At 36.6% G+C, this 22,974-nt stretch overlaps 1 protein-coding gene across 1 annotated transcript; it reads left to right on the forward strand.

The window, feature by feature from the left end:
- The first annotated feature begins 2,653 nt into the window (after positions 1-2,653).
- On the forward strand, positions 2,654-22,974 carry PRIM1 (DNA primase subunit 1). Its single transcript, XM_074226347.1, has 13 exons — positions 2,654-2,832; positions 6,935-7,092; positions 11,588-11,694; positions 11,768-11,841; positions 13,699-13,835; positions 14,299-14,357; positions 14,735-14,844; positions 15,345-15,436; positions 15,859-15,997; positions 17,402-17,471; positions 17,667-17,761; positions 20,976-21,074; positions 21,808-22,974. Exons 1-13 carry the CDS (start codon positions 2,730-2,732, stop codon positions 21,825-21,827), a joined length of 1,263 nt encoding a protein of 420 aa, XP_074082448.1. The 5' UTR covers positions 2,654-2,729; the 3' UTR covers positions 21,828-22,974.

The following is a 22,974-nucleotide window of genomic DNA, read 5'->3' on the forward strand; positions in this document are numbered from 1 at the left end:
GTATTCACTTAGGAGTTTTTGTATCTTTTGCATTTTCTAGGAATTAAAAAAAAACAAAACCAGCTGTCCTGATATGCACTTGATGGTTTCAAGGCTTGTATGGGAACTAGAAACCCAATTTCAGGAGGCGATTTCTTGAATAAATTTTATGAGTGAGCAATGAGCCTAAAAGAGAAAAAAATGATCCACCTGGGTTCAGCTTCCAGGATTGGACCTAATTTGTGTGAATACAAAATCATTTAAGGAAAATAAGGAATAACCAGAAACATAGATTACATATTCCTAAAGACAATTAAATCTATGAAGAGTTGATGAGGTCATTAAGAGAGAGAGAAGAGAGGACATAGTCTAGGACAACAACCACACTTAGGGGAAAGAAAGAAAATGATTAGCTAACAAAGCAGACTTTTAAGAAAATAATCAGACAGATAGAAGAAGAATCAGAAGAGTGATGTCACAGAAGAAAAAGGGAAGATGGAGTTTCCAAAAAAGGTGTGGTTCAGATGTGGGGTTTTCTAACATGGGATTCAAGTATCCCTCAAGTGATTCACTATGATTCAGTATAGATTTCAGGGGGGTTCTATGAACTTAGAATTTGTAATAATTTTGACAGCCTTATTTTAATATAATTGGTTTTCTTTGCAATTCTATTTTTAAAAAAAATGTATTCCAGGCAATTAAAAACATTATTTTGAGAAGAGTTGGGTCCCAGGACATAAGAATAATTAAAAACCCCACCTTTATTCCCATCAAGATAGTGCTTCAAATGTTGCAGAGTAGACTAAAGAGTGACAAAAGGCTATAGAATTTAAAAGATTGTTGATGACTTTAGAAAAAAAAACTATCGATTTTAGGAGAATGACAACAACTTTGCAAATGCAGTCTAATCCTAACTAAAAGAATCTGCAGAAGGTAGTTGTGGAAGTCAAGCACAAGGAGAGTCCTGGGACTATTTCTGGAAGCCAGTTTTTCAGGTTACTTCCAAAAATTATGTTCCTCAGGTACCTCTCTGAATCAATGAGGAGATGAAGTTCTACTGACCTAAGTGGAAGAAGGCTACTGCCTTGTGATCTAGAAATAAAAGTGGGACTGGGTCTTAAAGAGATAGTGCTGATTTTCTTCCAACTTCAGGAAGGATTAATGTAAATTATTTGGACAAAAATGCGCTCACCACATCTCTTAACTCTTTCTGAATGTTAACATATCTGTGTGTGTGTGTGTGTGTGTGTGTGTGTGTGTGTGTGTGTGTCTTTCTCTCTGTCTCTCTCACACACACACAAACACAAGAGAGAGAGAGAGAGAGAAAGAGGTTTATTAGAAATATATTGAGCATACATTTGAAAGAACAGTTCAATGTTTTGCAATAAGCTTCTTCCTTTCCACCAGAGCCTCCGAAAACCCATTCAACCGTCTCTGGACATGCTCACATTCTCTCATTAGCACATCCCCTGCTCCAGCCATTTCCCAGCAGATGACCAGGCCCACCAGCTCTTGCTTGCTCACTCACTCACTACGGGATCTTTTCCCTCCAGGCTCCAGAACTCATTTAATGCCTGTCCTCGTGTGGGATGTCTGGGAAGAGCCGGTTGTTAAATTTCTATCATCAGAATTCACACTGGGAAATCAGTAAGCTTGGTTTATTGTTTTGTCGATGATGGAGATTAGATTAAGGAAAGTGATGGGTTTACAAGTAGTAGAGAAATTGTCAATAATGCGAATTAAATTTTAAAGTGTTTAGCACCCTTGCCCCTCCTTCAGTCAATTCTTAAAGATTTCCCAGCACTTTCACTCTGTCTTCCTCCAATTTTGTATTTACTTTTTTTTAGGGTTTTTTTTGCACAATTTTATATTTACTTTTTTTTTAGTTGTTTTTTTTTGCAAGGCAATGGGGTTAAGTGACTTTCCCAAGGCCACACAGCTAGGTATTTATTAAGTGTCTGGGGTCACATTTGAACTCAGGTCCTCCTGACTCCAAGGCCGGTGCTCTATCCACTGCACCACCTAGCTGGCTTTTGTATTTACTTTTGTGCTTCCTTAGAAGACCGGCTACTTAAAGGCTGGGATTATTTCCTTTAAATCTTAGGATCCCTAGCGCTGGCACCCTCATCTCACAGAGCAGGCAGGCTAATAATTCTTTTAAAAAATAATTATACTTTATTTTAGCATTCACTTTTTAAAATGCGTTCTAAATTCTCTTCCCTCCTCTCCCAACTCATTAAGAAGCCAAGGAATGGGGTGGCTAGGTGGCTCAGTGGATGGAGCATCGGCCCTGGAGTCAGGAGGACCTGAGTTCAAATCGGGCCTCAGACACTTAATAATGACCGAGCTGTGGCAAGCCACTTAGCCTTGCAAAAACCTAAAATAAATAAGGGCAAGGAATGTGCTGTCAATTATGCATGTGAAGTCACGCCAGAAGTATTTCCATACTCAGGTTTATGATCCTTGGGATTCATTTCCCTCCTCTGTAGGATGCAAGGCCGCCGCCCTCTCCAACCAGTGTCTCCGACTCCCCAGGGCCGGATACAGCCTCAGATGACCTCTCCTCCCTTCATCTCGCGAGATTCAGCTAAGAGGCCCTCTTGGGTTTACAGAACTACAAGTCCCAGCAGGCCCCGCGAAAGGCCCTTTCCCGGCGCGCCTGCGTAGAGGCTCAGACTCAGGATTCCCATTTCCCGCCAAACTTGGGAGGCCGGGCTGGCGGTGCTGCCAGGCGGAGCCCCGGAGACTTTATGGAGGTGTTTGACCCGGCCGAGCTGCCCGAGCTGCTCAAGCTCTACTACCGGAGGCTCTTTCCCTTCTTCCAGTACTATCGCTGGCTCAATTACGGCGGAGGTGACCGAGGGAAGGGCTCCTGGGAATGGGGGGAAAGCTGAGGGGGGAGGGGAACCGGGCCGTGGGTGGTCATCCCATCTCCGGGCCCTGGTCGCCCTGCCCTTGCAGGTAGGAAACCTCGATTCTTCATCGTTGAAGCACCGGATCCATGTTAGTTATCATTGTTGGTGGTGAAGGGCTAAACAAACGTTACACATCATCATCACTATTGTGGAAGCACCTAGTGGATGTTAGTTAGCATTATTATTGGTGGTGAAGTGCTGTGTCAGTGTTAACCATCATCATCATCATTATTGTTGAAGCACCATATCCATGTCACTTATATCATTATCATTGGTGGTGAAGAATGTGAATGTTAGTCATCATTGTTGAAGCATCAAATGGATGTTAGTTGTCATTACCGATGGTGAAGAGGCTATGTAATTGTTAACCGTCATCATCGTTGTTATTGTTGAAACACCATATCTATGTTAGTTATATATCATTATCATTGGTGGTGAAGAATGTGAACGTTAGTCATTGAAGCATCAGATAATGGATGTTAGTTGTCATTATTGGTGGTGAAGTGCTGTGTAAATGTTAACCACCATCTTCATTATTGTGGAAGCACCATATCCATGTCACTTATATCATTATCATTGGTGGTGAAGAATGTGAACGTTAGTCATCATTACTGTTGAAGCATCAAATGGATGTTAGTTGTCATTATCGATGGTGAAGAGGCTATGTAATTGTTAACCATCATCATCATTGTTATTGTTGAAGCACCATATCCATGTTAGTTATATATCATTATCATTGGTGGTGAAGAATGTGAACGTTAGTCATTGAAGCATCAGATAATGGATGTTAGTTGTCATTATTGGTGGTGAAGTGCTGTGTAAATGTTAACCACCATCTTCATTATTGTGGAAGCACCATATCCATGTTAGTTGTATCATTATCATTGGTGGTGAAGAATGTGAACGTTAGTCATCATTACTGTTGAAGCATCAAATGGATGTTAGTTATTATTATTGGTGGTGAAGTGCTGTATAAATGTCAAGCATCATCATCATCATTATTGTTGAAGCACCATATCCATGTTAGTTATCATTACTATTGGTGGTGAAACAATTACGTCAATGTTAATCATCATTATTGTTGAAGCACCATATCCATGTTAGTTGTATCATTATTATTAGTGTGAAGAATATGAACGTTAGTCATCATTATTGTTGAAGCATCAAACGGATGTTAGTTATCATTATTATTGATGATGTAGCAGCTATGTAGATGTTAACCATCATCATTATTGAAGGGCTATCTAAATGTTAGACATCATCATCACTATTGTGGAAGCATTTGATGGATGTTAGTTATCATTATTATTGGTGGTGAAGTGCTGTGAACGTTAGTCATCATTATTGTTGTTGGAAGTGCTATATAAATGTAAGCTGTCATCATCATTTTTATTAATGTTTTTTCCCTTCATATTTGAAGAAGATCATGGCATCAGGTGGTGATGCCCTGTGCTCTATCCACTGCATCACCCAGTTGCCCTAATTGTCATTAATAGTGAGGTTTAGTGACGTACCTAGGGTCGCACAGCCAGTCTGTATTTTTGACTAGACAGAAAGCCAGGTATTCTTGACTCTGGGGGCCAGCTCTCTGCTCATTTTTTAGTACCGCCTCTCACACTTTCCACATTGCAGTTACTTGATGAATTCTGGTGGGATTGGATTAGATTAAATTTGTCCTGCCTGCTCCCCAGACTACCAAACTAGAAGCCACAGGCAAAAGTTGAAGAGGAAGAAGATTAAGCCTGGATGAAAAGAAAGTACCAACTATTAGATCTTTCCAAAATTAATAGCCTGCCTTAAGAAAGTGAGCCCTCCTCACTAATGGCCCTTTAGCAAAAATCTGGATGAGTACCCGTTGTAGTTTTGTTGTAGACTGGATTTTCTTAATTAATTCTGGGTTGGACTGGATGCCTTCTGAGGTTCCATCTATCTCTGAGATTTTGTGAATTCTCCCCCTTTCCCCCCACCCAGACATCTAATGAATATCAATGCTTAGGGCTGTGGGGAAAGGGAGGTGTTATATAATTTCAGCATTGAAATCCTAGGGCTCTAGGACCTAGGAGACCTGAGTTCTAATCCGTTTTCTGCTAAGTCACTGAGAAAATGAAAGGTTTGGCATGGAATTTTGGTCTCTTGATCTTAGATCTATGAAGAGAAATTCTCCAAGATCATAGTTTCATAGGTCTAGAAGGGGAAAAGACCTCCAAAATCATCTAATTCAACCCTCTCATTTTACAGAGGAGAAAACTGAGGCCCAGAGAGGTTTAGTGACTTTCTCCAAGTCATATGGGTGACCAGGTGAGCCAGGATTTGTTCCCAGGTCTCCATCTTCAAGATTCTTTCCACTTTGTCAAGAATAGGACTTAAGATCTTCCTCTAATACAGCCTATAAAACTTAAATATTAATCCTGAAAAAGCCCCATTAAATGACAAAGAAGATAAATTTTTTGTAATGATGTATATCACCCAAACATTCATATTAATAAGGATATTTTATATAAACAGTACTTATGTAATTAATGTAAATCCAGATTATTTACAATTTGTTTTAAGTTAGACATGTAAATTTTAGGAAATTGGTTCTCTACGATAATTCTTTCCTATGTATATTTTTCAGGTTTTTGCTCCTAGTTTTAAGTGTTAATGTAAAATGTTTAAGTATTAAAGTTTAAGTTATCTTTCCATCTTCTGAAAAGAGAATTGTTCAGATATTCCCTCATAAGTATGTTGTTCTAGATCAGAGGTGTCCAAATTTTTAAAAATCACACACCATTTACAATAAAAAAAAAAAAATTTGAGCACTCACTCCCCAGCATAGGGATTGGAATAGGGTCTGGTTCTATACTTTCATTGTTGTAGTGATCTCAAAGTGAAGAAAGGCTCCCTCCACCAATATGGGGCTTACAGTCTGAGGGATTTGCCTAAAGAACTGAGAGGTTAATTTGTCCAATGTCAGAAGGGACAAATATGTGTTTGAGGTGAAATCTCCCCTCTCTCAAAAGATGAAATAAATAATATTTCATATAATTTTAATTTTATTAATAGTTCATAAAACCTTTGACTGTTAAAAAACATTTTTAGTTAGAACAGGGTGATTGAATATGCCTTATTATTTTCAAAAGTCTTAGTTTAACCCTTTATGATGCTGCACTTAACTGAAAGTGAAAGAACACATGAGGGTGTCATTGTCTTGCATCATGGAATTCCCATTATAATAATGTGACCATCTGACATAGATCAAGTGAAAACATCAGTATTATCTATATATTACATATGAGTAAGCTTAATTTCTGCCTTTTATATAGTTAATATATTTTATTAGCATTAATAATTTTTTTTTCCAAATGCATATCAGCACCAATGATGCCTTGTTCTAGTCACATTGTAATTACGACAATTGTAATTGTAAATGTTACAATTGGCAGGTAGGGAGCACAATGTGTAGGACTGCATTCTACTTGCTTAAAGAAGTAATGTTATTGTATAACCTATATCAGATTACTTGAAGTCATGGGGAGGGAGAGCTGGTTAGAAAAATATGGAACTTGAAAACATTCAAGGAACAAACGTTGAAAACGTTTAAATTACATGTAATTGGAAAAAGTTTTTTACATATTTTTTAAAAAGAAGTAATGTTATTAGAAATCCAGATTAAAGACAATGACTGAGATTGAACAAGTCTCTTTAATTTACTGTGTCCACTGTCTAAAATATGGAGATACTGTAGTAATCATACTGAAATATTTTATTTGGGATCAGCTTAAAAGTGGCTTTTTCTGGAATATTGCCTTGTTTTGAGTTCTCTTGCCCCTTTCTCTTCCCCCTCTTCCCCTATAAATAACAAGACAACCTCAATTTTTATGTACATGTGACTTTTTTTCCATTCACGGCTCCTTAACATATTTTGCACACTTAGCTAACACTAATTCATTGAAATTGAATAGTAAGTCTTCAGTATTTATTGATTAATGTCATATCTGCTTTGAACTGAAATATGAAAAAAAAACACATAAATTTAAAACGAAACTTGTATTTTGCAGTGGTAAAGAATTATTTTCAGCACCGGGAGTTTTCATTCACATTGAAGGATGACATATACATTCGCTACCAATCTTTCAACAACCAGAGTGAGATGGAAAAGGAGATACAGAAATTGAATCCATACAAAATTGATATTGGAGCAGTATATTCCCACAGAGTAAGTGTCTGCACTTTTTTGGTGGAGGAGGACAAGGCAGTCAGGGTTAAATGAGTTGCCCGGGGTCACACAATTAGTAAATGGTTAGGTGATAAGTGTCTGAGGCCAGATTTGACTCATTTCCTCCTGATTCCAGACCTGGTACTCTATTCACTTCACCACCTAGCTGCATCCTATCTGTGTATTTCTACTTAGTATATATTGGGTCCCTAACCTTGTTGAAGTATTTTTGCTAAAGAAGCACAGCTATAGCAAGTCATATAAGTTCATTAAACTGGAATTGGTTGAGAAGGTGAATGACTTTGTTAGACATAAACCACTTTGGCAGCTTTGTGACTGATGGATTTCATTACAAAGAGAACTGAAGCAGGGGATTAATTAGGATACTATTTCAACAATATAGGCAAGAAGTGAAAAGGGCCTAAACTAGGCTTTGTGAGTAGACGAAGGACAAAAGGCCAGAGATGATGTGCGGGGAGTATGTGTATCAGAATTACTGTAGTTACCTCAAGGATCAGCCCTTGTGATCTAGTATCACAAGGTGGGTGTGATGGGACAAACCCCACTTCCCACAGATTGCTCACATACATTCCCAGAGTACTCCCATCTCCACTTTGGAGACCACTCACTGCCCTGAACTGCTGACTTCTTAGGAATTGAAGGAATTGGTGAAATTCAAATGTGATAGTTGAGGCAATAATATATTTTTTTGTACATTGTTGTTGCTGCTGCTGTTGTTATAATTCAGTCATTTAGTCATGTCCCATTCTTCATGACCCTGTATGGAGTTTTCTTGGCAAAAATACTGGTGAAGTGGTTGCCATTTTCCTTTTTCAGTGAATTAATGCAAACAGAAGTTAAATGTCTTACCCAGGGTCACATAGCAAGTGAGCGTCTGAGGCTGTATTTGAACTCAGGTCTTCCTGCCTCTGGCAGCTAGGTGGTACTGTGACTAAAGCAACAGCTATGGATACAATTGAAACAACAAAAACTTACTCATTTCAGGAGTTACACTGCCCACTGAGCTACCTTGCTGCTTTCAAGGCAAACAGAAGTTAAGTGACTTGTCCAGCATCTTTATTTTACAAATGAAAAAACTAAGACAGGTTAAAGGACTTACCCAGGGTCACACAGCTAGTGAGTGTATAAGGTCAGATGTGAACTCAAGGCTTCCTGACTTTAGGCTCATGCTCTGTCTAGTTTCTAGCTATCTTAATTGTACATAAGTAGACAAGGACAAAACATTTGTTTAATAAAGTTAACTCAAAGGTTAGTTTGGGAAACTGTAGGAGGGGATAATAAATAGAACTCTGTTTTCCTCAGATTAAGTTTGAATTGGTGAAAATTTTAAATTTTAAAATATCTTTAAAGAAATGCTGTTTGCTAACTTTTATGTATAGTGATCAAATAAGCTTAACTCTTGTACCTCCTCCTACTATGCAGATCCCTCCCTGGTTACCTAGTCATTAAAAAGTAGGTTACTGCTTTTGAATAGAGTTTTATACCTTTCTAGTGCACTGACATTGTTCAGTAAACATTTATTAAGGGCCTTCTATATAAAAGATCTGTTCAAGGGGCTCAGGATACACAAACAAAACCATCTTCATACTCAAAAAGCTTACATTCTACTGAGAAAATAAAAAATACACATAAGAGATTAAATACAAAGTGATTTCATGAAGGAGCCAAGGGTAATAATCAATCATCAAGAAATGCACTAAGTGGGGGCGGCTAGGTGGCATAGTAGATAAAGCACCGCCTGGAGTCAGGAGTACCCTGGATTCAAATCCGGTCTTAGACACTTAATAATTACCTAGCTGTGTGGCCTTGGGCAAGCCACTTAACCCTGTTTGCCTTGCAAAAACCTAAAAAAAAAAAAAATGCACTAAGTAGGAACTTTAGTTGTATTTTGGAAGATACTTTATTGTAGAATGGGATGAGGCAGTCCAAACATTGGGGAGACCAAAGATAGAATGTGTATAGGGAACAGCTAGTAATACAGTTTGGCTGGGAAAGAGATTGGGTGAAGGAGAGTGATATAAAATATATCTGTGATTTATCTGAGAGCGATATTAAATAAAACTGGAAAAATAAACAGGAACCAGATTGTGGAGAATGTTGTGACAGACCAAGGCATTTGCATTTTATTCTCAAGAGAATATCTTTGTTTTAAGAATATCTTTTGTAATTGGGTAGAGGATAGTTTGATAAAAGGGAGAGCTTGGAAGTGGTGAGACCAATTAAGAAGCTATTGCAATAGCCTAGGCCAGTGATTCCCCAATAGAGAGGCTGCAATGATTCCAAGAGAACCATGACTTAACCCCAAGGAATATGTGATTAATTAATTTGCGAATGGGAAGATGATTCACATCCCACCTCTTCTCACTTTCCTCCCTACCCCTCCTCCCATAGCCAATTGAGGACTTGTCTCTGTTATAACCTCTCCCTTCTCCTTCTCTCAACATTCTAATTCTGCCCTCTACTTCCATTGACCTCTATGTGACCACTCTAGTCATGAGCCCCTCAATATACCCTTAACTGCTAAGGAGGTAAAATTACTGACTTTTAGTGTCCCTTCTGCCTGATCTCCCTCTTCCCCATTACTTTGTGACCACACACACACACACCCCTCATTTTTATTTTTGTACAGAATAAACAGATATATTTTCTTTCCCAAAAACTCTCCTTTTTTCTCTACTGAGGGCACCACTATCTTTCCAAACTTCATTATCCTTATCTTCTCATTCAATTGAAACTACTCTTTTCAAAGTTAGTTATTTCTTAATTGCTAAATCTGGTATCTTCATTTTTCTTGATCTCTCTGCCACATTTGACATTTTTGTCCATTGCCTGAATACTTAATTTCTCCTCTCTGAGTTGTCCTGACCTTACTCTCTCTTGTTCACCTATCTTTTTGTCCACTTTTCAGTTGTCCTTGCTGAATTTTCATTCATCTCCGGTCTTCTAAATGTATATTCCCCTAAGCTCCCTGTATTAAGCACAATTTCCTCCATACATTCTCTCTCTTGTTGATGTCATTATTTCCCAAGAGTTTAATTGTTATCTTTATGGAGATGACTCCAACCTTTATATATTCAGCCCTAATCTCCTCTGAGCTTAAGTCCAGCATCACCAGTGACTTCTCAGATATCTCAAATTAGATGTCCCATAAACATCTCAAGATCAATATGTCCAAAATGACACATTACCTTTCCTCCAGAACCCTTCCATCATCCAAATTTCCTATTTCTTTTGAGGATACCATCATCCCGTCCATCACCCACATTTGAAACCTTGACTCCTCACTTTCCTTCATTCACCTATCAGTCATTTGTCAAATCTTATGTTTCTACTTTTCACATCTGTCCCAGCTTTCTTTTAACATAGCCACTACTTTAGGTCAGGCCCTCATTATCCTTCCCTTAAATGATTGCATAGCCACCACAAACAGGGCTGCTATGAATATTTTTGTACAAGTGATGATTTTACCCTTTTTTTCATCATCTCTTCAGGGTAATAGACCCAGTAGTGGTATTGCTGGATCAAAGGGTACCATTGAATTTAGCAAGTTAAGAGTCAGCACTGGAGAACATTTCATCCAACTTGCAGGTGGAGTAGAAAGGCCATTTTTAAGAGACTGAAAAGTGAGAATTGAAAGGTAGCATGGTAGAGTGGACAAGACACTAGATTTTAAGTCAGACTCTTCTATTAAATAAAATATTGGCTTCTACATTTCCTAGCATTCTGACCATAGAAATGTAGGACTTGGGGGCTAAAAAAGAACTTTAGAGTTTATCTGATTACACAAAATGATGCCGAGAATTTAAATGACTTGTTCAAGGTCATGTTGGTAGTAAGTAAAGTGATCAGAATCAAAACCATATTATCTTTCATTTTTTAATTAGCTTCATTCAGTTTTCTTTTTAGTAAAATTGAAATAATGATACTTGTAACCATCTCCTTCATAAGGTTGTTGTTAAGAATGTGGTGCAGTGGATAGAGCACCAGCCCTGGAATCAGGAGGACCTAGGTTCGGATCTGGCCTCAGACACTTAATAATTGCCTAGCTGTGTGACTTTGGGCAAGTCACTCTTCTTTTTAAAATTTTTATTCTTTTAATTGAATTTTACAATTTTCCCCCTAATCTCGCCCCCCCCTCCCCCCGGCAGTCTGTTTCCATGCTATACATTGATCAAAATTGAATGTGTTGAGAGAAAAACCACATCCTAAAGGAAAAAATAAATATAAGAGATAGCAAAATTACATAAGATGACTTTTTTTGTTTTTTGTGCAAGGCAAATGGGATTAAGTGGCTTGTCTTAGTCCTTAGAAAAATTTCTAATTTGTACTTTGTTTATATTACAATATTTCACTGATTTAACATGGACATTTGTGGCTTCTCCATTTTGGCCATGATTCTGTATGTGGTAGTATGTTAGTAGAGCAAATAAAAATGCTTGTTTGAAATTAAGAGGTATTTTTTTCTTGTGTACAGCCCATTCAACATAATACAGTGAAGCTGGGGGCTTTTCAGGCTCAGGAGAAAGAGCTGGTGTTTGACATCGACATGACTGACTATGATGATGTGAGGAGATGCTGCAGGTAGGACAAGCCCCTCCAAGGTGGAGGGAGGGCTTTCATGGGCAGCTAGTCGCTAATGGTAACTCTGCTTCAGTTCTGCAGATATATGCTCTAAATGCTGGACCCTTATGACCATGGCCATCCACATCATAGACAGAGCTTTAAAAGGTAAAAGTAGTTTAATATGGTTTCTGAATTCCAGACACCAGACTTTAGGAGGGACATTGGCGAGCTGGAGCACATCGGGAGAAGGGCAACCAGGATTGTAAGAGGATTCAAAAGTGTCATTAGAGGAACAAAGGATATTTAGCCTGAAGAAGAATAAGCCTGAGAGGCTATTTCAAATATATGAAGGACTGTTATGTAGAAGAAAACAGAATCATTGGGTTCCATTGGGTGGAAGTCCCTAGAACTATATTTCACTTCATTACGAAATAGAAAACTTCCTAAATTAGATTAATAGTTTTCTTTTGAGCATTCATTTATATTACTAGGTTGTTGTTCAGTCATTTTAGTCCTGTCCAACTCTTTGTGGCCCCATTTAGAGTTTTCTAGGTATTGAAATGGTTTGTCATTTCCTTCTCTAACTCATTTGACAGATGTGTAAACTGATAAAAACAAGATTATGTGAATAGTCCAGGGTCACACATCTAGTGTCTAAAGCCAGATTTGAGCTCAGGGAGAAGTATCTTCCTGAATCTAGATTCAGTGCTCTATCCACTGTGCCACACTTGTCTTTAGACTACTTTAGTATCATTTTTTTTTCAGTAGTTCTCAAAAGGTGTCAATGTATTATTATCCTTAAATATCTGGGGGGGGGGGGGGGAATGAAGTGTTACAGTGAATTGCCATTTGCAAACATTGTATAGACCAATGCTTTTCTTTTGTCATGTTGTTTTACTTTTTCCAATTACTTGCAAAGATGGTTTTAAACATTTCATCTGAACAAAATCTCACAGAGGACTTTGGATTTAAACATTGCTTCCGGGTCTATTTGGGAAGGAGAGGAAAGAGATTACTGGATCTGTGATAAAACAATCAGAAAGCTTTTGAGTTCCACATTTTTCTATCACCCTCCCCATAGCAATATATCTGATATAGGTGGTATATATACAATCATGTTTAACATATTTCCATATTAGACATGTTATAAAAAAAAGAATTAGAACTAAAAGGGGGGGAAAATCATGAGAAGGAAGAAAACAAATAAAAGAAGTTTTTAAAAGTTAGCATATTAAAGATTTTATTTATTTTGAGTTTTACAATTGTTCCCCCATCTTACTTCCCTCCCCCCACCCCACCCCCACAGAAAGCAATTTGTCAGTCTTTACTTTGTTTCCATGTTGTACATTGATCCAAATTGAGTGTGATGAGAGAGAAATCATATCCTTAAGGAAGAAACAAAAAGTATAAGAGATAATAAGATCAGACAATAAGATATCTTTTTTTTTCTGAAGGGAATAGTCCTTGAACTTTGTTCAATCTCCACTGTTCTTTATCTGGATACAGATGGTATTCTCTATTACAGACAGCTCAAAATTGTCCCTAATTGTTGCACTGATGGAATGAAAAAAAGAAAAAAAAGTTAGCATAGTATACTCTACTTTGCATTCAGACTCCTTAGTTTTTTCTCTGGATGTAGATGGCATTTTTCATCACAAGTCTTTCAAGACTGTCCTTGATCACTAAATTACTGAGAGTAGCTGATCCATCATTGATCACCTCACAATATTGCTGTTAATGTGTACAGTGTTCTCCTGCTTCTTCTCACTTCACTCCAATGCTTTTCTGCTTTTCTTTTTAAGAAGATAATGTGTAGGGGCAGCTAGGTGGTGCAGTGAATAGAGCACGGGCCCTGGAGTCAGGAGTACCTAAGTTCAAATCCAGTCTCAGATACTTAATAATTACCTAGCCTTGTGGCCTTGGGCAAGCTGCTTAACCCCATTGCCTTGCAGAAACTAAAAAAAAAAAAGATATGTGTTGATTTATTAAGAAAGGAAAAACACTCAGTTTTTCTCCCCACAGAGGATTTTGGATTTAAACATTGCCTCTGGGTATATTCAGGAAGGAGAGGTGTTCATTGCTGGGTCTGTGATGAAGCAGTCAGAAAATTGTCCTCAGCCGTACGCTCTGGAATAGTAGAATATCTAAGTCTTGTAAAGGTATGATACTCTTAACTACTGAAATTTATTTGTGTGCCAGATAGTATTAACCATGGAATATGTAGTACAGAAAATGATACTATCCTTATCATGATTAGTACATTCTTTAGAATATCCCATTGTAGAGTTAGCTTCACTCATGTTAGCTGATTCATTTTAGAAACTCTTAAGGGACAATTTGATATTTCAAACTTGCATGTAAGTTTTTACCATTATAGTAAAAAGGGAAGTTAATTTGTTTTTTCCTATTTATTTGTGTCAAGTGAACTTGCCATATAAAATTGCAGGTGTTAGAGCAGCTTATTAATCACTTCCAAGCATCCACATTTAAAGAATATAATCAACATTTTTGTGTATTTTTATAACCTTATGGTTGCAAATAATTATAATAGAATATCTTGAATAAGTTTAAATTTGCTTATACTATTTAATACACAAGTAGTTCTTTTTCATTATTTTTCAGGGAGGAGAAGATATGAAAAAGAAGGTTCATCTAAGCACAAAGATTCACCCCTTCATCAGGTATGTTCAAAACTGTAATTCAAGATTTTCTTCATGTTCTCTGAGACCATATTTCATAAAGCATACTTCATATGTGTTATTTTTTGTATTTTGCCTATTTCTGCTTTTGTCTTTTAAAATGCTATCATATGATTAAAGCAATCTGTTCAAAACTAGAACTATGAATCATGTTCTCTATTCTGCTACTGTTATCCTGTCTGAGGCTATTCCTGATACAACATTATTGTGAGCTTTAATACAATTAATTGACATCTGCAAATCTAGACATCAATTCAGTGAAAATTGAAGAATAGGTGAATTAAATAACTAATCCCATTAAATAGAATTCATAGATGTATATATTGCTGATAATGGATTTGTGGTTTTTGTTCCTACAGAAAATCAATAAACATAATAGAAAAATATTTTGAAGAATATGCCCTGGTTGGTCAAGATATTCTTGAAAATAAAGAGAATTGGGATAAAATTTTAACTCTTGTCCCTGAATATATCCTTTCTAAAAAAATTATTCAACTAGATATCTTCTGTCTGTGATATTGGGAATGATGGTTTTCTTCCCTATATTTCCCAAAGAACTGCAAAAAATTGACATTCAGAAAATCCAAATTAAAAATCACTATGCTATAGTATTACATTTATTCTTTCTTTGGAAATTTCCACTCCCCCAGAATTAAGAGATGTTTAGGAATACTGCTACTTCCATATAACTAAATAAAGTATTAAAAAAATGTTTATCCAGGAGAATTTATTCATTTGAGTTGTTTAGGAATAAAGACTGATTATGTTGTTGCTGTTTCATGAGGAGGGCTTTCTGACATCATTATGTTGGTGGGGTAACAATTCTTTTTTAAAAATGTGGTTCTAAAAAAACGAATATTTTCCCCCTAAATATCTGAAACATTAAAATGTCCTGTTATGAGGATCCATTGCATAAATCAGTTTTTTGCTATAAGCTAGTAATGTTCTAGTTTCTTAACTGCCTATCACCTCTTCATGTGGACCTTCAGCAAGGATTCCAGAAGTATCATAATTCAGTTCAGCGCTGGGATCATTTGAAGAAAGTAGTGAACAAAAATCGGGTATGTCTCACTAAAATACTTGATTTTGGAAAGGAAAAGAATATAATTTATTGAATACTCATTTTTTTCTTAGTATGTTAAAAATGGCTGGTCATTTTTACCTTACAAAAAGAAGTAAAGATGCCTCATGGTTTGGCTGGCCTCAGAGTCAAGAAGATCAGATTTTAGTCTTCCTTTTACTATAATGGCCTGTGACTTTAACAGTTGACCTTAAGATGACCTTTTGTCAGCCTATAAGTGCCCCAAGCAGACTTTTAAGACTAGAATTTGTAGAACAGATATCCATCTGCATTGATATATAGTGAGTTTCTTCATCAAGAGTTTGCTATACCAATGAAATAACAGAACTAGAGAAAAAAAGAAAAAAATAAGTAAAAAGACTCTCTGCTGCTTATCACATTGGATTTGTTTGTTTTTAAAAGGCTGTCAGAAATGAGAAATTTGGACCCTGGGGAGAGTGGGAGATCATGCTACAGTACTGTTTTCCTCGACTAGATATTAACGTTAGCAAAGGAATTAACCATTTACTGAAGAGTCCATTCAGTGTTCATCCTAAAACAGGTAAGGTTTAAATAAAGAAATACAAGTGGGAATGAAAATTCTTAAGAGTTTTTATGTTTATGTTTTTATATTTTGTTTTATACAAGAAAATCTTATGGGTGGAGTGCCCTCTAGTAAAATAGAAAGTTTGAAAAATTGATATATAACTAGTAATCCATAAGGTAACTGAATGAAATGTCTTCCTGTATAATCAATTTAGTAATAACAAATTTAAATTAAAAAATAAAAACATTTTTCATGTATCTATAATGTGCCAGGCACTATCCACTAAACAATTGCTACATATTAGGTACTTTTTAAATGAATCTATTATTCATAATATTAATATCAGAATTCACAAGTTGGAAAGAACCCTAGAGAGATTAAGTTATTTGTCCACTGTTATATTTCTATTTAGGGGCAGAGTTGAGATTCTTTTTTTTTTTTTTAAGGTTTTTACAAGGCAATGGGGTTAAGTGGTTTACCCAAGACCATACAGCTAGGTAATCATTAAGTGTCTGAGGCCAGATTTGAACTCAGGTGCTCCTGACTACAGGGCCGGTGCTCTATCCACTGCAACACCTAGCCACCCCAACAGAGTTGAGATTCTTAATCCCAAATCTAGTACTCTTAACATTTTCTCAGTAGTTGTAAAAGACATTTTTAGATTTTTTAAATTGTATTAATAAATCCAAAGTATGAATTAAAATAAAAATTTAAATTGCCATACTGGGGAATAACCATGGCCTATCTGTACAATTCTCTGTCTTTGACAGAGGCATTATTGGATATGTTATAGTAGGATGTTGTTTCCCTCCTTAGAGCTGTTACATCCTCAAAATTTGTTTCCTGGGTGTAACCCCTTAGAGCTCTGTTGTTCATGATTTTATCTAAACTCTTTGAAACTTTTCATCTTATCCCATCTCTGAGTATTGGATTCAAATAGTACTTCTCCCCTTTAGTTGTCTGAAGTTTAATTTTAAACTTCAAAGTGGTGCCCTTCACTTTATGGATCAGAGATTTGGTAAACAAGCCAGTGTTTCTTCTATACAGATTATGCATGAAGTTTTTTTTTAGGGTTTTGTGGGGGTTTTTTAGGTTTTTTGGCAAGGCAATGGGATTAAGTGGCTTGTCCAAGGTCATGCAGCTAGGCAATTATTAAGTGTCGATTTGAACTCAGGTACTCTTGACTCCAGGGCTGGTGCTCTATCCACTGCACCACCTAGCCGCCCCTATGCATGAGTTTTTAAACTTTATTGCATAACAATTCTAAACACTGCTCAAAATGCTTGGGGTTCAGCTTTTTCCACTGTTTTATTTTTAGCAAAGTTTTACTGAATAATTTCTTATAACAGACAAATTCAAATGATTGCTCTCTGTTAATAGCAAAGAATTCAAGCTATTTGTTTATTTTGGTTCTTGTAGGTCGAATTTCTGTCCCTATTGATTTGCAGAAAGTGGATCAATTTGACCCATTCACTGTTCCTACCATAAGGTTTGTTACATATGAGTGACTGCTCTTTATTTAAATTTTCTTAGAAACCTTTGTTCTGAGTAGGCTTTCTTGGATCCCCTCCTAAAATGTATCTGTGGTTATTTGGGAGCAGCATAGTTTGTAATATAGCAGTTAATTAAGTGGTTATGTTACAATAACAACCTAGATCTAACTTTGAAGTTCTCTTCTTTATAGCCAGATCTGCCATGAATTAGATATGATCTGCACTAATGAAGATGATGGCAACAAAGAATGTGAAGCTGAGCCTGACACCAAGCGCCGTACTAGAGGTAGGCAGGCAGCTTGGGAATGTAGGGGGCCTCAGGCCAACTCCCTTGCTCATAATATCTTCCACAGATAGACTCCCCATCATCAGGATTCTCAGTAGCAATAATAATGGTATCACAGCATCAACAAGCATTTTTAAGTGCCTGCTGCTAGTTGCCATCTAGTGCTAAGTATTAGGGAGACAGTGACCAGGAAAGAGTCAAGGAGACTGGATTGTCAGGCATCATCAGTTATTGACTCACCAGGTACACATCACAACTTATTGATGCCTCCAGCACTATTGAGGTAAGCTAATAGGCCTCCCTACCTTGCAGTCTCCCCTTTTTAATCTATCCTTGGCATTTTAAAATAAATCTGTGTATTCAAAGATCTTTGATTACCTCATTTCTCAAAAATCTTCAATGACTTTCCTATTGCCTATCAGATAACTTTGAAACTATTCTACTTTACATTCAAAGCCTTCCACAGTCTGGCACCGGCCTATATATCTGGGATTATCTCATGTTTTTCTCCTCCATGCACTCCACACTTGGGCCTAAATGGACAACTCTTGTATGTATCACCCTACTGTCTCTACAAGAAGACTAGAATGACTTCCCTGTATTTTTGAAATTCAAGGTCATCCTTTAAAACCAACTCAATGACAAATGACATTTCTTCTATAAAAATCTTCCTTTATTCCCTTTGTTTTGTGACTTTCCCCTCAGACCTTACATAGCACTTTAATTTGAGTTAATGGAGTTAACATGTAATGGTGTATATATAAAAGGATAAATTTTAAATGGGCCTGAGGATACTGCTCATGGATAACCTAGGAAAATCAGATCTGAAACTGTAATGTGTTTAAATTTGGGCAATCATGCTATCAAGAAGGGTCTGTAAAGCATATACGATAATTAGGAATGTTTCACCTGCCTAAGGTAAGATTTAGAGGTGAATTTGAAAGATATCTTCAAATATTTAAATAGATTCCATCGAAGATGGACAATACACACACACACACACACACACACACACACACACACACACACACACACACACACACACACACACACACACTCTCTGTGTAACTCCAGAAGATAGAACCAGGATCACTGGGGAAAAGTAACATAGAGGCAGTTTTCAAACCAATCTGAGGACTAATGTGTAACAATGGGAACTCTCCCAAACCAGAATCAGTTGTCTTGTTAGGTGGTGTAATAGAAATAACATAGTGATTTTAAAAGGGGGCATTATTTTCTTTTTAGTGAGGTCCTCTCTGGACAGTGTAAGCTGACTCTTGGTGACTTGGTCACGAAGTGGTAAAAAAAATTCTTGCTCTGAGTGGAAGGTTGATGTTCAGGGTCTCTACCAAGACTCTCTGAGTTTGGAAGCAACAGGTACAAGAGAAGGAGCACTGGATTTGGAGGCGGGGAGACCCGAGTTGAATCCAGGACTATCTTTTGCTAGCTCTGTGACCTTTCACAAGTAACTTCATTTCTCTGGCCTCAGTTTCTTCATGTGTAAAATGAATGGTTTAACCTCTAGGAGCCTTACAAATTTATAAATGATCATATAACCCAGGACCATAATAGTAATAAGTAGCATTTATTTTGAAGTTTGTAAAGTGCTTCACATATTATCTCCTTACATCTATAAGACGAGCAAGGATACAAGCTGAGTGAGCTTGTGACTTTCCCAGGATCACTCAGCAAGTAAAGTTTGAGGCAATCTTTGAATTCAGATCATCCTTACTCCAAGACCAACACTATCCACTAAGCCACCTAGCTGCCTCTTTGTGGTTACAGTGTGCTTATCAGAGTTCTGTGCCACAATCCCCATATTCCTTGTGCTTCCTTTCACCTGAATGCCTTTCACCTGAAGGCAGAAAGACAGCTTGAGTACCACTCAGTCTCTACAAATGTCTTCTGTTATCTGAGCTTCTGCTGTCCTTATTGTTTATTCAACTGATTTTAATCTTTAATTAGATAATTTCTTCAGAGGTATACATCTTGTTCTCCAACTAAAACCCTTTAGAGTAGGCACTGTATCTTACACTTCTATTCCTGGCACAATCCTAGACACTTAGTAGTCAATATTTCCTGAATTGACTCAGGAAGTTAAAGCCTAAACTAAGGACCATATAATCCTTAAAAGTCATAAAAGCTTTTCATTACGACAGTGCTAGATTATAGGGAAGTTTTGGCTCTGACTTAGTGGATGTAAGAACCCAATCAAGTGACTTAACCTTTTATCTCTGAGAATTATAATAGTTATACTTATCCCTACAGAGTTATTATCTGGAAAGTGTATTGTAAGCCTTAAAACATTGTCTTAATGATGTTGTTTGTTATTACAATTAAGGATAAACAGTTATTCCTATGGTATGTCAATATAGGGAAACTCCCTATGAGATTTTTATTTTTTTTTTTGGTAAGGTACAAATTTCTTATATGACTTTTCAATGAAGAGGTATTTTGGGACCCTGTGCCTCTAGTCCAAAACAAGTAGTAGTTAATGTATCTATTGGATGGATAAGTGAAGATCCCCTGGATCATAGGAGCAGTGGATAGAGCACAGTGGATCAAGCACCAAACCTAGAGTAAGAAAGACCTGAGTTTAAATGCAGCCTTAAACACCAGCTATATGACTAGACAATTCACTTAATTCTATTTGCCTCAGTTTCCTTATCTGAAAAATGACCTGGAGATGGAAATGGCAAACCACTCCATTATCTCTGCCCAGTAAATCCCAATGAGGTCATGAAGAATCCAACATGATAAAAATGACTTGAAAACAACAAAAATTTTTACTGATGTTTTATATTTGCTTTATTTTGTTTAAAATTAAGCCAGCTTAAGTGAGGACTAGAATTGCCACATGGATACTCCTAGACCTCTGTAAAATCCTATATGAGACAAACTTGTAACCTTTGTATATTTTTTCTATCAGTATCACAGTCTTAATGTATCTAAAAATCATAGGCCTAATCACTCTAATATATATATGTATATATATATAGCTATTTTAGAAAATCTTTTATTGAAAGCCAGAGGTTCTCTGAGAAAGAACCTTTAATAAGCAGTCATTTGATTTTGCTATTACTAGAATAATGATGAAAGCAGTCAACCAAACAGGAGTGGGGTACATTAAAGAACATTCATAGACTCCATAACCACAGTTCTGCTGCTTTTACTGCTAAAATGTGGAGTTACACAAATTTTATTTGTCCCTTAGATTATAAGAAGACCAGTCTTGCTCCCTATGTGAAGAGTTTTGAACATTTTTTGGAAGAACTAGATAAGTCCAGAAAAGGAGAACTTCTGAGGAAAAGTGGTAAGCATTCAAAAATTAGCAAAATTTCCGTGGCCTTCCTCTTTTCATGTGTCTGGAATTAAGTATGGGGAAGGAGTAAAGTATAGGAAGAAGAGAGATGTTTAAGTTCTTACCTCAACATTCCCCAAATTTATTGACTTGATTTTGATATCCTTAAAGTATTTTTTAAAGTTGTAATCCTTTTCTATATAAGTGAGGATTATAGCAGTATGATGGAAATATAGATTTCTTACTTCCTTTTAAAGCATCCATATGAAAATTTAAGGAACAGAGCCCAACATAGTTCCTCATACATATTAGGAAATCAATAAATATTTGTCAAGAGAATGAATATAGCTGTGACTTAAAATTAGAAAGCCACATTAATTGCCATTGTGAGATACTACTAATCTTTTTTTAGTTTTTTGGGTGTTTTTTTTGCAAAGCAGTGGGGTTAAGTGGCTTGGCCAAGGCCACACAGCTAGGTAATTATTAAGTGTCTGAGGCCAGATTTGAACTCAGGTACTCCTGACTCCAGGGCTGGTGCTCTATCCACTGCACCACCTAGCCACCCCTACTACTAATATTCTAATTGTTCCTGTTGTAAGACCATGCAGGTTTCAGTGAGCATAAGAGCAAGGCTCTAACAGGACTGAGAATTCTGTGAAAGCAATAACTGTAGAAATGATTGGCTGTTTCTTGCTATCTTATGATACTGCTTTGCTGAAAAAAAATCTTTAATTTTCTATTTTAGATGCACAGAGAGACTTCTGAAAACAATGGGTTCATTTTATACCTGAATGGATTTCTCTGACCTTCAACCAACAGTTCATTTCATCTAACCATGTAGTAATATGCTGGACCATACACAATATAATTATTGTATCATACCTGACAGATGTTAACAGCAGTTTATATTGAAGAGGTTCCTAATACCATTAAAAACATTTACTAAGGGAAAGCATCTGGCAGAAAGAAAATTTGGTGATAGTAGACTTGATATCATTTTCAAAGTAAATCTTTTTGGAAAGGAGGAATCAGTCTTTCAGAGATTCTGGTTCATTAGCTTTCTGTTATAATTTGTTTATAACAAATGGATACCTTTAATATTTTTGGTAATAAAAGTTTTCATGGTTATTTCTAAAAAATATTATTAAAAGAAGCTGAGCAATAATATATTCAAGATCCTAATTTCAATTCACTAGAAACAGGGGATTTTCCTAGTAAAGGAAGGATTTGTCCTTAAGTCTCAACAGTTTATTGACATCGTGTATGTTCTGTGTCACAGCAGATGAGTTTGTATTGGTTATAGCCATTCATAACCCCAGTGACCAGCTTTCACAATTAATTTTTAAATAGTACACAGAATCTCTCTCTCTTTTTTTAGGGTTTTTGCGAGGCAAAATAGGGTTAAGTGGCTTGCCCAAGGCCACATGGCTAGGTAATTATTAAGTGTCTGAGGCCAGATTTGAACTCAGGTACTCCTGACTCCAGGGCCAGTGCTCTATCCACTGTGCCACCTAGTCACCCCCTTTTTTTCTTTTAAAACATTTTTGGCAGTTAGGTGGTGCAGTGGATAAACCAACGGCTCTGGAGTCAGGAGGACCTAAATTCAAATCCGGCCTAAGGCACTTAATAATCACCTAGCTGTGTGACCTTAGGCGAGTAACCCTACTACCTTGCAAAAACCAAAATAAAATAAAATAAAATAAAACAATTTTAACTTATAATGCACCCTAAATAAATGAGCCATTCAATAGAGAACAGAGAGAACTGAATCTGTTTCAACATGCTTGCTTTTTAAATAATAAATTTTAGATATTGCTTTCCAAACTAACTCATCTATGCTTTCTTCTCTTCTATGCATTTTTAAAAAAAATGTTTCTATAACCCATTTTAGTTCTCATCATCAAACAAAATG

The sequence above is a fragment of the Macrotis lagotis genome, chromosome 2, assembly GCF_037893015.1.
Source record: "Macrotis lagotis isolate mMagLag1 chromosome 2, bilby.v1.9.chrom.fasta, whole genome shotgun sequence".
Taxonomy (NCBI): Eukaryota; Metazoa; Chordata; class Mammalia; order Peramelemorphia; family Peramelidae; genus Macrotis; species Macrotis lagotis.